The sequence below is a fragment of the Microtus ochrogaster genome, chromosome 19 (genome assembly GCF_000317375.1).
Source record: "Microtus ochrogaster isolate Prairie Vole_2 chromosome 19, MicOch1.0, whole genome shotgun sequence".
NCBI lineage: Eukaryota > Metazoa > Chordata > Mammalia > Rodentia > Cricetidae > Microtus > Microtus ochrogaster.
In genome coordinates, this window is record NC_022021.1 from 8,608,819 (window position 1) to 8,626,526 (window position 17,708).

General features: G+C 45.1%; 1 protein-coding gene across 4 annotated transcripts in view; it reads left to right on the forward strand.

Annotated features, from left to right (window-relative positions):
* Rasgrf2 (Ras protein specific guanine nucleotide releasing factor 2) overlaps window positions 1-16,834 on the forward strand; it is a 226,012-nt gene extending 209,178 nt beyond the window's left edge. For all 4 annotated transcript variants that reach the window (XM_013349696.2, XM_026783773.1, XM_026783775.1 and 1 more), the window contains 8 exons: window positions 2,395-2,455; window positions 2,687-2,790; window positions 4,703-4,787; window positions 7,973-8,170; window positions 9,302-9,381; window positions 11,173-11,290; window positions 11,825-11,893; window positions 12,960-16,834. In XM_013349696.2, coding sequence (XP_013205150.1) covers window positions 2,395-2,455; window positions 2,687-2,790; window positions 4,703-4,787; window positions 7,973-8,170; window positions 9,302-9,381; window positions 11,173-11,290; window positions 11,825-11,893; window positions 12,960-13,052 — 808 coding nt within the window. In that variant the 3' untranslated portion in view covers window positions 13,053-16,834. The remainder of the gene's footprint in view (window positions 1-2,394; window positions 2,456-2,686; window positions 2,791-4,702; window positions 4,788-7,972; window positions 8,171-9,301; window positions 9,382-11,172; window positions 11,291-11,824; window positions 11,894-12,959) is intronic.
* Window positions 16,835-17,708: the final 874 nt, after the last annotated feature.

Genomic DNA, 17,708 nt, shown 5'->3' on the forward strand with positions numbered 1-17,708 from the left:
TTTACCATTTTCTTTGACAGAAGTACTCATTCCTTCTATCCTGTCCTCAGTGGCTGAGATTCTTTTGTCCGTCTCTTTTGCTCAGTTAGTGAGGCTTGCCTCTGAGACTCCTGTTTGAGTTCCTATATTTTTCATTTCCAAATTTCCCTCAGTTTGGATTTTCTTTATTGATTCTTTTCCACTTCCAGGTCTTGGACTCTTTTGTTCATTTCCTTCTACTGTTTGTTTGTGCCTTCATAGATTTCTTTCTTTTTCAACTTTTATGACATCTTGACCTCAGTTTCCCTTCCCTCCACTCCTCCTACTCCCTTCCCCCTATCCTCTCCCCAAGATCCTGGCCTAACAGGATTCAATTAAAGGCTGGGCACAAACGCTCATATCACAGCTCGACACGGCAACCCATTGGGAGGAAAAGGGTCTTAAGCACAGGCAAGAGTCAGAGACATCTCTCGTGCCCATCATTGGGAGTCTCACAAGAACATCAAGCTACACAATCATATTTGTTTGTTGCTTCAGTTTCTGTGAGCCCCTACGAGCCCTGCTAAGTTGATTCTATGGTCTCTGTTCTCATGGTTCCTTGACAACCCCTCCCCCAGCTCCTGTAATCCTTCCTCCCCCTCTTCTGCAGGGTTCCCTGGCTCTGCTCAGTGTTTGGCTGTGGATCTCTGCATCTGCTCCTATTGGTTGTTGGATGACACCCCTCTGGTGACAATTGGGCTAGCTAGGCACTGATCTTCATAGTTTCATTTCTAGGAGATTTATTCATTTCCTCTTAAAGGACCTTTATCATATTCATAAAGGCTATTGTAAGGTCTTTGTCTTGTGTTTCAGCTACGCATCAGTTCTCACGGCTTACTGCGGTAAGTTTGTTGGACTCTAGTAAAGACATATTATCCTGGATGTTGTTGATTGTGTTTTTACGCTGGGATCTAGGCATCTGGGTATGGGAAGACTGAAATTCTTGATGCTGATATCATCTGGTCTTGTTTTTGTTGGTGAGTACTTTGTTCCTTGTCTTCTGTTTCCTCTCTGGTTCTTAGGAGAGTGTGGTGGCTGTGTGTTGCCTGATGGGAAATTCTTTTGGGATTCTGAAAGGTGTGACCCCTGGAGTCTCCACTTAAGATTTGATTCTTGGTGTCGGTGGCTGATACTTAGGAATAAGGGTGAGCTAAGTGAGAGGCCTGAGGTGGTCCCCAGGCTGGAGAGGAAGCTCCAGGATCTCCTTAGTCCCTTAGAGTGGGGACCAATCACAAAAGATCATCTGCTACAGAGCTGGGGATGGGGTGTGGGACTGGATGTGGAAGAGAGGGGGGAGAGGGAAGAGCTAAAGCTCATCTGCCTGCTTTGCTGATAGGCTTTTTGCTTCTCTGCCAGGCTTGGCTGGTGGGTTCCCGGGGGATGCCTGAGGGGAGGGTTATAATGGAAGATCTATGAGACCCACTGGGGATGGGGGCTGCGGGGGAGGGAGCCTGCATCAGGTGGCCTGCTACAGAGCTGGGAATAAGACTTGAGGATTGGATTTGGAAGAAAGGGGCAACAGGTGAAGACTGCAGTTGGCCTAGCTGCTTCCCCAGCCAGCATCTTTAACAATTTCTATGACTTTAATCGCCCTGCTCAGCAAGAAAGAAAGAAAGAAAGAGAGCCAACTTTAGTCTCCCTTGGGACAAGCTTTCCGACTTGGAACTGCTTAAGTAGTTTAATGCTCAGGGTGTGTGCTAAAACTTAGAATGCTTGGCCCAGATAGCAAGGTATAAAATGGAATTCCCACTTTCTATAATTCTCCTGATTTGGAATTTCTGTAGGATATATAAAACATCTTCCTACTTTGAAAGTGGTGTCTTGGGTATTAATTAACTCTTGTATCATTTATTCATCTAAACACTGAAAGACAGGCTTTTGAAAGCTGAGTAACACTGAGTTTGGGATGCACACTCAAAGAACACGATGATCACCTGCCTACTCCTGTGCTATGTTCTTCCAAGTTGTGCCCACGAGCTGAGAAGAGAGTGCACTGTCTCTCTTCTGCTTCAGTGGACAGTGTGGAGAGGCTAGAGGAACACGAGTGGGGGGAGGCTAGAGGATCACAGGTGGGGTGGGAGGAGCCAGAGGAGCAAGTGGGAGGGGCTAGGGGAGCAGGCAGGAGGGACTAAGAGGATTGTGGGTGGGAGGGCCTAGAGGAGCATGAGTTGGAGAGGCTAGAGTAGCACGGGTGGGAGGGGCTAAAGGAGCAAGTGGGAGGGGCATGTGTGTGTCACAGAGTCTGTTGTACCTCACAGCCTCACACACCTGAACCCTCACACTTCCTAACCACAGAAGCAAGACCCCCACATTGCCACTTCCGAGCTTGTCCATCTTTTCTTACTCATAGAGATTGTTTTATCCATTTCCTTATAGAGCTCTTTCACAAGATGATCAAGATGACATCCACCTAAAATTAGAAGATATAATTCAAATGGTAAGTTCAGCCACAGAATCCTTGAGGTGAGCAAACTCATGCGACCAGCTTCATGGTTGGCCATGTATCTGTCTGGGAAGCTGTACAAGAAGGGCCTCGCTCAACACGGGATCCGGAAGCTGGTTGGAGACGTACATATTGGCTTTCACAGTTGAGTCTGCTGGACTTTCTTTCAGACCTAGACACGCTCCGCAGATGCACTGTGTTTCACTCCTTCACCATCTCTTGCAGACAGACTGTCCAAAGGCCGAATGCTTTGAGACGTTGTCAGCCATGGAGCTGGCCGAGCAGATCACTCTCCTGGACCACGTTGTCTTTAGAAGCATCCCCTACGAGTGAGTGCCTTGTCCTCTAGCAAGAAGTACCTAGTCTTGAAGCTGCCATTATCTCTAAGTTACACAGGTGTGTGCGTGTACTTGCCCAGGCTCAGGGATGTTGAGTCTCCATCTCCAGGTGCTTTAGCATGCTTGAAGGTCTCTTGGGCCCAGTTCATGTTGAGTGCATTGACTTGGGGGTCCTTGAGATGATCTCGGTTTGTGTTTCTTCTATATGTAATAAGGTTACCATGACTGTTGATTTCTCTGCATTTTCCTATCCTCAAATTACAGAATGGCTAAAGCCATACGGGAAGCTTGTAGAAAATGTATTCTCAGAGAGAGCATGCTTGTGAAATTCCAATTTTGGTAGGTTTGGTTGAGGTCCAGAAAATTGTCTTTCATGAGAATCCCAAGTAGTTCAGAGGGACCCGAAGCTTCACTCTGAGAAGCGGGGACCCATCGTCAATGCTTTAATGTCTGCTGCAGGTCTGCAGCCCCTTCCGCAAGTTCGCGCATTCTACTGAGCTCAGTGACAGTTGTCCTGCCTCTTCGTTTTAACCCTGTGTACAAAGGAGGGGGCCCTTTAAGCCTCCAGCAATCACACTGACTTGAAAGATCCTTAAACAGATCTTTGTTTAGAGAAATACATTATCCATGAACTGGTAACCACACTGAAAGTGTGGAAGGATTGGGCAAGACACAGGAATGGGATCCTTGTCAAACATCCCTGGTGAGGGAGGAGAGAGTCGGAGCAGATGGGCGGGACAGTTAGACCCGTAGAGCTGTCAGAGAAGCAGGAGGGGAAGAGCCCAAGAACACCCACGCAGACTGTGCTTTTATGCATTCCGTCTTCTCTTCTTCCTGGCCTCCCTGAATTTGTAGACCTGCCCAGGCACATGGAGCTGTTGAAATAGGAATCTGGCTCATTGGCTATTCAAATGAATCCAGTGAATCCTGAACACTTAGGATAGGAAACACAATTTTCCTTCCCCCACCACCCCTTCACCTTCTCACTGCCACCCAGAGCGTTGAAGGTGGACCCTGGCCTTCTCTCCTAGAGAAGAAAGAGCCAGAAAGAATCCTATGGTGGGGTGGCTCTTGCGGTGGAATCTTCCCGGGACTCCCATTTCTCCCTGGACCCTGCATGCCTAAAACATCTGTCAGTCATTTCCAGCTGCAGAGCTGTGTCCTCACTTCTGTGTCTACCTGCAGAACCATAGCCACGAGCAGCGGCAGCAACAGTGGCAAGCAAGGGACAATAAATCTTGCAGGAGGACCAGCCAACACTTCCGTACTAGAAATGTATTAGAATGTTTTCATTTCACACTGTTTTCTAAATGCCCACACACAATAATTCCCACGTGCCCTCTCTCAACTGCCACATGCATACTGAGATCGAGTGACCGGCTCCTGAATGAAATGACTGACCAGGGAAGACATCAGAGGACTCTCCTTCCACCAGGCTCAGCTCCCCAACCTTGAAAACTTCCGTTCTCCCGAGAAAACAAGAGCAGAGAAGGATTCCATTCTAATGAGCAGTTTTGGGTCGAAATAGGTCTTCTGGAATCTTGAAAGATACATTTAGAGAGTAAAGCAGAAGAAATCACCACAAGAGCGCTGAGTTGGTGGTTACGTCATCTCTCTTATGTTGGCAGCGTTTTGAATTTCAGAGAAGCCTTTTATTGAGACAACAATCCAAACACTAGAGACTGAAAAATCGTTTTCATTTTGGCAGTAAGTGATGGAATGCTAGCCCAGGAATGAGCTGCAATTCCATAGAGATGACCTGTGAAAACAGGAGGGAGGAGGGGTAAATGATGACCCCTGAATATTAAGTTAAATGTACCCATCTAATCCACATAACTACGCAAGGTCTATTCTCCTTCTCTTACAAACGGCACTGATTTTGTGTTTTATTCTCAACTTTCAGAGAGTTTCTTGGGCAGGGCTGGATGAAACTGGATAAAAATGAAAGGACCCCTTACATCATGAAAACCAGCCAGCACTTCAACGAAGTGAGTAACGGATACACCTGTGGGCTTTAGGCTTCTCTAGAACAAAGCAGCTGTGGGATGGCGGATATAGCTCAGTGGAGGGGCACTTGTCTACACATGCACGAAACCCTGGGTTTGATTCCCAGAAAAGAAATACACTCTGTCATCACTATTTATACAGGGCTGATTGAATAGCAAGCTTAAATCTCACATTCTCAAAAGGATGTGATAATTTCCAGACATAAGCAGTCTCGTTTTGGTGGTTCCCAGGTCTTGTGAATATTCAATCATGTGTAAAATGTTGTTATTATTTTTATTATAATCACTATAAGCTTAGTCACAGACTGAATGAGTAGTGTGTATACTGACCCCTGGTGGTGGCAATAAGATTGCATCAGTGTGACTTCCTAAATTCCAGACTGACGTTGGGAGGGACTTCTTACACTAGTTCAAAGATGAGGAGTTGATTTTATATCCAGTTGTTTGTTGGTTCTGTTGGAACAGACTTAGTCTTGTGAGAGAATTAGTTAACAGCCGTGGAGGTGGCTTCAGGGCTGTCTGGCCAAAGGGAAACTTCTTTTCCAGTTTCAGTACAGATTAATACTAGGAATACTGAGGGTGTGTATATTAGCAAAGGAACTGCACTGACAAGTTAGCAGGTCAACGGAATCCAAGGTACCAAAACAGTAGTATAGAGTCTCAAGAGAGAGCCCTGCACAGGGTCCACTCAAAATACACGGATGCTGAGTGAAGGGGTAAAGTGAGGAATGTACTCCATTACCTGGCCTACATATGGGCACTCCAACTGACGACTCCACCCTAGGCTCCACACGTCTCCCACACTACGGTAGCCTTGTGCTCTAACAACCCCGCAGCAATGCTGAGCCTCCTTCGGGAGCTTCTAATGCGGGTAGTAGCATCACCATGTCTTTGGCTAGACAGGACTCTACAAGCCACCTGTGCTTCCTTCCTGTCCCCTACTCAGCATTTTCTGTCTCAGCAAACGAGCACAGGTATGAAATTTGAATTCACGGCAGAGCAGAGGACCTCATGGCCTCTGGAGACAAGGATGACTGTCAATGGAAGTTTCTGATCTGCCTGGTCCCACAGCCATTCAGTCCCAAAGAAACACACAGAGGCTTATATTAATTATAAACTGGCGGCCTATTAGCTCAGGCTTATTATTTACTAGCTCTTACAACTTAAATTAACCCATAATTCTTTTCTATGTTTACCCACCTGCCTTGGTACCTTTTCTCAGTACAACATTTTCATCTTGCTCCCTCTGCATCTGGGTTGCAACTGCAGACTGAGCTTCTCCTCTTCCCAGAATTCTCCTAGTCTGGTCGCCCTGCCTATACTTCCTGCCTGGTTACTGGTCAATCAGCATTTTATTAAACTAATACAAGTGACAAATCTTTACAGGGTACAAGAGCATTATTCCAGAGATGACAGGTCTTCAGGGTCCTCGCATGCTCAGTTGAACAGATGAACAGCTAGCTGTTCTGGATCCTAAAGATGAAGGGAAACCCCAGATGATATTTGTCTGGGAGTGCCATAATTAGATTGACACTTCATGCAGCATGGGGTCAAAGCGGTGAGATGGCCAGACTGGCTGGCCAGTGAGCTCCTGAGTCTGCCTGGCCCCTTCCTTCAGCACTGGAGTTACAGATGCATCCTTCCATGCCCTGTTGAGTGCTGAAGATGCAAATTCAGGACCCCATTGCTTGCACAGCCAGTGCATTATCCACTGGGCTGCATCCCAAGCCTCAGAGCAAACATAGTTTTGCATTTCATGTATGCTGTTTACTTATTTACATATTTCCTTCTGCCCATCATCCCTCCTAGCTAGGTTCAGCATACTCGAAGGCTAGTGTATTAGTCAGCTCTTCGTTAACTCTAACAAAACGCCTTAGATGATTAACTTATAAAGGGAAAAGGTTTACTCGCAGAGAAAACTGCTCAGGTCATAGACAGGAAGCAAGAGTGGAGGAGGAAGGGGCATAGTGGCCATAATCCCCTTCAAGACACGCCTCTTTGGCCTAAAGACTTACACAGCTCCTTCCAATAGTGTCACTCCAAGGACCAGGCCATTGACTCATAGTCTATGGGGAACATTCACCCAAACTGTACCAGTGATAGTCATGGATTTCGTTCTTCTTCTGTTCTTAGCACCAAAGACAAGTGTGTCCTAGCCCACTTCCTGAATAATTATTGGAAATGACGTCCTTATGAAAATCATTGATTAACAAAATCAACTGCTCCTCACAAACTGGATTCTGTATCATTCTCCACATCAAAGTTGAGCAAGTGATTGGCCCTCGTACATATTTTAATGACTTTCTATGTGTCACTCAAAGATACTGTAGGAGCTTTTGTGTCTTCAAAGAGTGGGGTACCCATCAGACTTACTGTGTGAATGCAAGATCACACACTCCCCGTGCCCCTTTGCTGATGATCATATTCCACTCTTTTCCATATTTTGAAGATTGAGCGAATTCAGTTGGATTTGGTTAGTAGAATTACAGCCCTTAGCTTCAAAGTTTGTTTGTTCATTTTGTTTGTTTTGCTAGAGAAATTTTCCAAAAAGAAGGTATGCTTTCTTTTTCCATGCTAAGTGATTTTCTGGTTTGAGAGATGACTAATTTAGAATTAATTTAGATTGATGACTGGCTGGAGAGATGGCTCAGCTATTAAAGGCTAGGCTCACAACCAAAAATATTAGAATTCAGATAAATAGTAACCCACAGTCTTTCTTTCTCTATGAAAACTGAGGTTTTCCAGAGCATGCTATCTACACACAGTTAGATGTACAGAAATATGTGTCCCCAAGGTCCCCAAGGGGTGACACCCAGAACTGCAATATCATCTTTCCGCAGTAGTTAGGTCATTCCATTTCATTCCCTTTCTTGGCAAGGATTCCTTCATCAAGACTACCGGTTTAAAAAGATCCAATTTTCCCCCAACAAGCCGGATTCTGAAGAGTCTCTGCCTGCGCTCTCAGGATGAACAGGGGTGGGTGGTTTGTTGCTATTGTTATCTTTACAGATTCCAGTCTCTTTGAAAGCTGGTGTCTAAAGATGGACCAAGAGCTTTGTGCTACTTAGTAACCCACTTTCCTTATGTGCTCATGGGCCACTCAGCTCTTTGCCTGGATGCATTGTTTTGGGTCTTCGACAGCTTGCTGGTCTCTTTGGTTGTCTTAGATGAGTAACCTGGTAGCCTCCCAGATAATGAATTATGCCGATATCAGCTCACGTGCCAACGCCATTGAGAAGTGGGTTGCTGTGGCCGACATTTGCCGGTGTCTACACAACTACAATGGTGTCCTGGAGATCACTGCAGCCTTAAACAGAAGTGCCATCTACAGGCTGAAGAAAACCTGGGCCAAGGTGTCCAAGCAGGTGAGCATCAGCGTGCAGCACACCTTGCTACTGAGGGGAGTGGAGAGCCAAGATGAATCCTGCTAATGAGAAAGTCATTAATTGAAACGAGCAGTACAGTTGCCAAAGGAAGGCGCCAATGGATAATTGCCCTGCTCTGACTACCTAATTAATTCCCCTCCTGTGTGTCTTCAAAACACTCATTACAACATTTGGAGGAACAACCTCAAACAATGTGCCTATCAGTCATGACCTGTTTCCCGAAATCTTCCTGGAGGGGAGGTAAGCCCACAACTGTTCAATGGATTCCTCCCCGTCTCCCCTCCTCCAAAGCCTTTGTCCCCAGAGATCTCGATATACAACGTTTCCTCTGTCCTTCTGGGAGCAGCTTTTGGGGTTTTGCCTAGTGACTTAGACCTGCGGACACGTGACTGTTGCTTTTCTTCTTTTAGATTTAGTTCTCCTTGTTATTTCCACTCAGGTTTCAGTAGTTAAATCAAATCTCTGTACTTCTAGCTTTCTCCTTGGGTGTTGGTGAGTTTGGGAGAGGCTTTCTAAAAGGGTGTCTGGAAGACTTTCTCTGGACTCCTAGAAGGCTGTCTGCACCTCTGGCTCGAGTCCTTCCCCGGGAGTTGGGCTAGCCTTGTCTTGTCCATGCCATTGGCTCTGCTAATGTTCTGAGCCTAGGCTGTGTCTCACCTGAACCACAGACTGTTCTGCCCTTGGTGACCCTGCAGGGCACCTGAACTGTTAATGAGGACTTCATTGGATTTTGGATTAGTACCTTGGTGCTCACAAAGGGTCTTGGCAGAATCTCCCAGGCTCCTGCACAGTTTTAGTGCCTGTTGGGAGGAGATCTGTGCCGTACACTCTTAGCCTGACCTTTTGCTGCGTTTGCTATGCACCTTGTAAGTTCCTAAGACTTCTCTGCATTACACTTTTTCTTTTCTTTTCTTTTCACTTTTTCTCACCCCAGGGCAAAAGCCTGGATATAGGCACTTCTCGCTTTTCATGTTCCTTCCCTTCTTCTTTTAAAACATTAAAATGGCATCAGCACCTGTCACTGAAGGAAAAACCCGAGTGCCCTGATGATATTCTCTCTAATCAAATTGAAGTGTTTTCTTGACAAACTACATTGTCTTTCCTCTTTAGACAAAAGCGCTGATGGAAAAACTTCAGAAGACAGTTTCATCCGAAGGAAGATTTAAAAACCTCAGAGAAACTCTTAAAAAGTATGTCTTTCTTAATCATTAAATCATTCACAGTTCAAGAATATGATCAAATAATTTACATGGCATGCAAATAGTGATCTACCCATTCATTGCTAGAGAAGAAGAAACAGGAAGGAGCTCCTATTGTTGCAGTGTTTGGGGATTTTAATTTTCACTTGGAATTCTGTGAATATAATGAAAATCTTATGGAAGTACCAATGGTGTGTAAAGATACTGTGCATACAGTGAGCATCTTATAGAAGTGCCATGGTGTGTAAGGATTCTGTGTATATAGTGAGCATCTTATAGAAGTGCCATGGTGTGTAAAGATACTGTGCATACAGTGAGCATCTTATAGAAGTGCCATGGTGTGTAAGGATACTGTGTATATAGTGAGCATCTTATAGAAGTGCCATGGTGTGTAAAGATACTGTGCATACAGTGAGCATCTTATGGAAGTGCCATAGTGTGTAAGGATACTGTGTATACCATGAGCATCTTATGGAAGTGCCATGGTGTGTAAGGATACTCTGCATACAGTGAGCATCTTATGGAAGGAACATCTTATGGAAGTGCCATGGTGTGTACCAATGCTGTATGCATAGTGAACATCTTATGGATACTGTGCGTATAGTAAGTATATTAGAGATACATGAAGTATATCCCAAAAAGGAAAATATCACCATAGGTCAATTCTCTCTTAGTATAAACTTGTTAATTTAGTACTTCTTAATCTAAACACAATGATCTACTGTGACTTTTTATGTAAATATTACAGAAGCAGTTGATTGCTGTTATTACTGCATTTGCTTTTGATCTTTTATACCTATATCATTCCTTCTACACATGCACACTCACACACACACACTTGCAAACATGGGGAGGGGGAAGAATAAAAATTCTATTTGCTTGCATCTGGTTTTCTTGTGGTTTAACACATGACTGTGGCTTACTCTAAGGGAACATCTGTCTTGTGTCACACTGGGAAAAGATGAGTGATAGTTGTCTACACATTGCTATTACATCAGCAAAAGCAATAACAGCATAGCAAGTGCTTGCTAACTATTTACACACCATGTGTTAGGTGCTTTACATGTCTTCCTTACGCCTCGCCGTAACCTTCAGAGATTAGCGTTTCTCTCTCCACTGCAGGTGAGGGAAGTATAGACAGGGAGCACCCTGCTCAGCACCACCAAGCAACTGGTCAAGCTGGGATTCAAACTCTGTTCCCTCTACACCAGAAGCCACATCCTTAGCTTCAGGCCTCACCAGGAAGACCAATTTGACCAGGTTGCCTGAGCAAGTGTCTTCTGTAGTTGTACTTTCTTGTTGGGACTGCCAGCCTACAAATGATGACGTGGAAAATTAATATGAATTATGAAAGCTTGGCGTTTAGTTTAGGTTTGTCCCCAGCTAGCTCTTATAACTCAATTAACCCATAATTTTAACCTACATCCCACCACGTGGTTCAGTTACCTCTCCTCAGTGTGGCACGTCCCACTTCCTCCGAGTCTGCTGTGGAAATCCAAACACCTAGATGACTCCTCCTCTTCCTCTCTCGACCTGGAAATCCCACCTACCCTCTCCTGCCATCCAGTTCTCAATTACTCAATTACGGCAGTGCGTCTTCACACAGTGTCCTAATATCTTACAGCAGTCTCCTTTCGTGGCTTCAGTGTGTAGCTGTGATGATTGGTAAATGCACGTCTTCTAAAGCATTTCCAAATCAGCTCAACAGAAACTGTGTTTCCTGTGGTGCAAGTTCTAACTGTGTGTGTGCAGGAATAAGAACCACTCTTCCTGGCCTTGCAGCTGTAACCCCCCTGCTGTCCCTTACCTCGGGATGTACTTGACAGACCTGGCCTTCATTGAAGAAGGAACACCAAACTTTACGGAAGAAGGCCTTGTCAATTTCTCCAAAATGCGAATGGTAGGTGGCCATTTTTGTGATTGGCCTGTGTCAGTGATGTCATGGCTTAGTAAGAAGAGGCTAGAAAATGAGGGTGGTGTTAGCTCCTAAATCTTGAGGTAGAAAAAGAGGGTGAAGACTCAGGTTGTCGGCCAGCTGAAGAGAGTTTTGGCAGTGACTCCTTGAAGTCTGGGTCCAGGCTGTGGGAATAAAGCTCCAAAGATGGTTCTCTAAGACGGTCCGGTAGGCAGATGCATGAGTCTCCTTGCTAGACAGCCATATTCTGAACACCAAGTTAGAGGATAGAAACCACAGGAGCAGCGCCCAGAACTTCTCCCTGCCCACACCCTGAGGCCACCCAGCATCAGCAATAACCCAGTGATTATGAGTTCAGGACCTTCTTGTTGGCTTTACCTTTGGCTTCTGGAAGGTATAAAAAGCAATCAGACAGGACTCCTCCTACCCCATGGAGGATAGGACTTAGGGATGTCACCCTGGGAGGATGCACTATGATGCAGAGGGATGCTTCTGAATTGCTTTCTTTTCCCCTGTTAGATATCACACATTATTCGAGAGATACGCCAGTTCCAGCAGACTGCTTACCGCATAGACCAGCAGCCAAAGGTAACAATGTGGGCTAGTGAGAGCCACACAGATGGATGTAGAAGTTGGTGGGATATATAAAACCACCACAGGAACACCACAGTCTGACTTAGGATAAGGACCTAACTTAGAAGTGGCCAGCAAATCCAACTGGGAACAGGGATGCAGAGGAGATGGATTTGTCAGGTTTCATTCATTGTTGAGCATCTGCTTCTTGGGATCCAGACCTCTTCCTTCTGTTCCCAGTACTTTCATTCAGTTCCAACCTCCCTAAACTACAGGATCCATTCTACAACTAGACAAAGTTTGCTTTAAAAAAATAGCTTGCTTTAGTTTCTTCCTCGAGTTCATACCTTAGCTGCTTCCAATGATGAACTATAAAATGATGGACTATATAAAGAGTAAGATGAAATAAACCCTCTCTTCCCAAAGCTCCCGGTCATGGTGTTTATGATAGCAACAGAAATAAACCTAGAACGGTGAGAAATACTCTCGTGTGAGTTATCAACATTACTTCAATAAGAAGGAAATACCTCATGTCCTTACACCTTCATTTCCTTTCCTTCTTCCTGGGATCTGCCCAGTAGAACATGTACACAAAAGCACGAGGGAGCAAGCTGACAAGGACTGCACCCTGACCACGCTTGTAAAACACTTACTGCAGCCCTATACCAATCAGTGTGCAATCATTAAAGCCACTCATAGGCTACACCCTGAAGACTATAATCAGTGAAACTTCATGTGCCTGTGTTGCAAAGAGGAAAGTAAACTTTGATGGATGCTATGATTCTGTTTATCACTATAAGGTTAAACTGAATACTGTAAGTATGTGTAATGCATCTTAAATGCACAGTGAGGTCACATATCCCAAATGACAACAGCCCTCAAGAGTGCTGACTAGGCTTAGAGGTTGGGAGAGGACTTTACAATTTACAATATATTCAGTAGTTTTTGTTTTAGAAAAATTCCAGATGTCTCAGGGAAAATGTTGAGTTGTGTCAGATTCATTCAGAAAATGTACAGTTGATCTTCTGAGAGAAGCATCAGCTGGTCTCTCTCTCTCTCTCCCTCTCCCACCCCCCCCCAGGTCATACAGTACCTGCTTGACAAAGCCCTCATCATAGATGAAGATACACTCTATGAGCTGTCGCTCAAAATTGAACCTCGACTCCCTGCTTGAAGATCTTACCTTGTCCCTGAGAACATGGGAATTTCGTGAAGAGTGTGTCACACGTGGCACGGCGGGGACCCAGAGGGACAGCGCCTGCCTTGGTTCACCACCAAAGATGGAACCAGACTGCAATTCTGTCTCCAGCCAGAGTAAAGCCCAGATGCATGGGTTAAAGACAGATGCTCCAGCCTTGGGTGGGACGGTGCAGAGTTGAGTGATGCTGGCGACACAATTTGCGTCAGGGCTTGAAGTAGGAGATGCTGGTCCGTTAGAGCAAAATGTCATGAAGATAGATGTCCCATGTCCCATGTTCTGTTAGAACTTGGGGACAAGGCCCCACAGAGGAAGCCTGTAAAGTTTCCTTGACATTCCGCTAGCCTGGGCACACCTCTAACCAATCTTCTACGACTTGACGGCTTCTCTTACACTTCCTTTATGCCAAGGGTCACAGCCAGGCCGAAGCTTCCTCTGCAGGCCCCACACATAAGCAGCTTCAGTATGCAGCATGTGCATGGTTCTCGGTGCATTCGACATGCATGAGAGGAGTGGCGTGCTCTGAAAAAGCCTTGCAGCCTCTAGGCCATGGGACAGGAAATAAAAGATTCAAAAACAAGTGGGTTTGTTGGTAGCATTTCCTTAATTACAAGTAAGCGGTGTCCCACCAGCTTGAGCGGGGCCTTCGTGGAGAGATTGGTGGTTCCAAGGAGCTGCCCTCTTGGAGAGACAGCTGTGGAGGCCGCAATAAGGTACATGCCCCTGTCAGTTAGCCGGCAAAACTGTGGGACATGGGAAGGCCACCAAGGGCTATGGAGAGTAATGACTTTCACGAAGCAAAAATGGAGGCCTAAAAGTCATCTTTGCACCTGATTTCACTTGGTTTCTTTTCCCCTAGAATGTTTTAGAAACTTCTTCTGATGTATACAAGCTTAGTTGGGTTCATTGTGAGCACTGGCTGGACTGTGAAACAGTCTGTGGGCTTCTTCTTTTGAGAAGCCCCGCTTCCGTGTGCTACTGATAAACAGTCTTCTCCTAACCTTTGTTTAAAACAAGGTCATCTGACCAAGGCTATTCTAAGTGCGTAGGGAAGGGCACTAACTATTCCACGGCTCTTAGAGTAGAAAGCCAAGTGCAGGGGTTTGTCCTGCACCCACAGCCTGGGGAAGCCACCTCATGCTCCACACAACGGTCAGTTGTTCAGGGAATAGGGCTCTCCTAATTACCCTCCTCTCGTGTTCTCAGGGAGACCACTGCTTTAGAATGAGGAAGAGGTGACAATGAAGGATTATTGTGATCTTAGCCTAGCCTGCCTAGCATTTTCTCTTAGAGGCAGGATGCTTATTGACGCTGACCATGAAGACTGATCTGCAACCTCCCCTCTTCCTTTGCATTTTCATCATGTGATAGAGCGGACAGCTAGCTAATACATTCCCTCTCTGTTTCCGAAAACCCAGCGGAAGAGCTAGCATTGGGAATGTACCGTAGAACTAGAGAAGGTGCATTTTCTGCACGGTAAGGGTCATATCTGTACATAACTGCCTGGAAAAATATAAGCTGAATTAAAAATTTATATTATATGAATCCCACTCCAGAAATCTCCCTGGTTCGTTTTAGCCAACAGTGCAGTACTAAGTCCCGCCCCCAGGGCCAAGCTCCGCCTCCCCGGGCCGCTTAGGGATGCTTTCTCCTCTTTATTTATCATTTCCTGAGTTGCTTGTTTGTTCTTTTCAGTTCAAATAATAGTACGCATGAGGAGAGCATGAGCTGTTGGATCCTAATCGTGCATAACTTGTGATTTATTTCTCTGTGTTCAGAAGCTAACGTTTGAAATAATTTGTCATTAACACCACACACCGCACAAACTTACAGAGAAAAAGTAAAGGTTAGCAATCCTGAGAGGAGCACAGCTACTAGTTTCATGCAAATCACCACTAGGGAAGGAGTACCTGCACCACCTTTAGCCCCGCCCCATCTCCACACCACACCGCCCCTTCCCCTCTGAAGAGGGCGCTACGTGCATTTTCCTTGGGAGTTTGGGCTCGTTTCTCCAATGTTATATTCCAGAGGCCACTTCAGCCATTCTTACTGGGGGAAAAAAGGAATTTCTAATGCTCCTCGTCTGTTGAAAAGCAGCTTTTCCACAGCTAGTGATGAGCTTTGGTGCCTGTTTCCAGGAGACAGTCGGAAGCGCCACCAGTGGTCATTTGTGGGCATTGCCGTTTCTTTGATCACTGGCTTGCTAGAGCTAAAGAGACCATGGTCAGTCAAGGCAGGGACGCACATTTAAAAACAAAACACCTCAACTTGATTATGTTTAAAATTAACCAGAGCAATCTGTGGTTCCTCCTTTGATTGTTGAAGCCCCTGTCTTTTGAAGCTCTGTATGTATTTGTGGGGTACAACAAGGCACACCCATCTGTGTGTGCCAATACCTGACTTTATGAGATGCATTTCGAAGAGCACTTGGGAGGCCAGCTTCAAAACGTCAACTAGTGAACATGTGCCCTGCAAAATCTACAGGAAATCAACCCAATTTCATGCTTTCAAATGAGCACAACATTTGTCCTGCGGGTGAGATTACCCTGAGGACTTCGGGGATGCCTAAGACATCCACTCTTACAACAGAAGCAAATCTCTCACTGAAGCCAGTATGTGTGACAGTTCCAGGCATGAAGTAAAAGGCTGTCCTCTTTCTTCTGCGATTCCCCAGGGGAATTTAAAAAGAGAATTTTAAAGTGGCAATATTTTAGAGCAGTTCTAAAAGCAAGTCTCCTTTGCTGCCTGCTTATCAGTGCATCTCAAAGTACTACATTTAAACCAATTAAACACATGTAAACCATTTAATGTGACAATGGGCCTTCCCCTCTTCTCTCGTGTTATGAGAGACAAGAACGAAGACCACCAGTGATTGCCACTCACCTAAAGAGGAAGGCAATGATGTGGCCACTTCTAAAACTAGCAACTTTCACGTTTTGAAAAGGGATTTTACTTAGTTTTTCTTTTCAATTCAATATTTAATGTTATTCCCTCATGAAAAAATCTGTTTTAAACGTGTTCCTTTTAAATCCAACTTGTAAAATTTATCATTTTTACTACGGTTGAGATGGCATAAAAGATAGTATGCTATTTTTAGCCAGATTAATGTCCACAGCTGGAGAAAATCAATGAATGGAACTCATTTCCACTTTTGTAGGAAATAAGATTGTAAGTTAAGTGACTTGTTTAAAGGTGTCACTGTGTGATTCCTGGAAAGGAGACTGCAGTTGGTGGGAAGTGAAGGACATCCTTTCAGAGGCCACTGTTAGCTTAACAAAGGGCAGAGGCGAAGTCCAGAGGGACCTGTAGTTGTAGGGCAGATGCGAGTGTCTGCTAGCCTAGCTTCCAGTTCAGCTGCCTCGGGACATGGCGTTAAGGTTGGGGTTGACTGTTTTTGATTGGATCTGCTGGAGGAGAACAATCACCCTCCTTCACAGTGTTAAACCACTGTCTTTACACAATCCAGTCCAGTTTTCACCAGGAAACTGGTCATGAAAGAACATTGGACCAGACCTGAGTCTCAGCCCAGCTCTGCATCGTCCAGCTAGAGAAACTTAGGCCAGTGTTTACACCTCCGAGTCTCAGTTTCCTCATCTACAAAATGGGATTAGTCATAATTCCAGTGCTGTCTACCTCACTGGGCTGTGAGGACCAAAGGGGTCAGAATGTAAACTTTAAAGTGCTGTACAATTGTGAGGTAACTGATTACCATTCTTTGCTCTCTTTTGCAGAAGAATTAAATGTACTTATTATTTGTATGTATGTGTGTGTTTGTGTGTACAAACATGTGTGTCAGAGCAACATATGTGTCTGGTTACTTTGCACACCTGCTGTCATTTGATGAGGGCTTTGCCTTGTGGCCTAGCACCTGCCAAGTGAGGCATAGGTTATGGCAATATGCAAATTAAACTCCGCCTTTCTTCAGCACTCAAAAGTCTCGCGATTTCTTCATTCATCTCCCTTTCCATTTTGCCACTGCCCTTCATGTCAATTGGTTCCTTTATATATTCTCTTACTTCTACAGTTCAGGTACAAAGAACACCCAGGAGAATTTATTTTGCAGGCTAAATTAAGAAGCAGAGAACTGGGGTGGGGGGTCATCTTGCCCCACTCTGCTTCTAGTTCTTATGTCTGTTCCAGTGACATCCACAGCCCGTGGTTCCTTTATATATTCTCTTACTTCTACAGTTCAGGTACAAAGAACACCCAGGAGAATTTATTTTGCAGGCTAAATTAAGAAGCAGAGAACTGGGGTGGGGGGTCATCTTGCCCCACTCTGCTTCTAGTTCTTATGTCTGTTCCAGTGACATCCACAGCCCGTGGCTGGCTGCTTCCAGGCACGAAGAACCTACCTTGTCCAGGCAACTCATGCCACACAGAGTGGATCCTCACCCAGTCACCACTAGCTCTGACCTTCAAGAACTTCTGGCTGTCTCAGGTTACATCTTCTTTAAAACTGAAGAGTTGTGTCCATTTCTAGAAGGACTGCAGAGCTTGCATGGAGCTTCTGGCTGTCTTGGGTTAATATATATATATATGAGATTGAGATATATATACACATATATATGGACTGCAGAGCTTGCATGGGCTGGTATATATATAGATTATTCATATATATGAGGTTGATATATG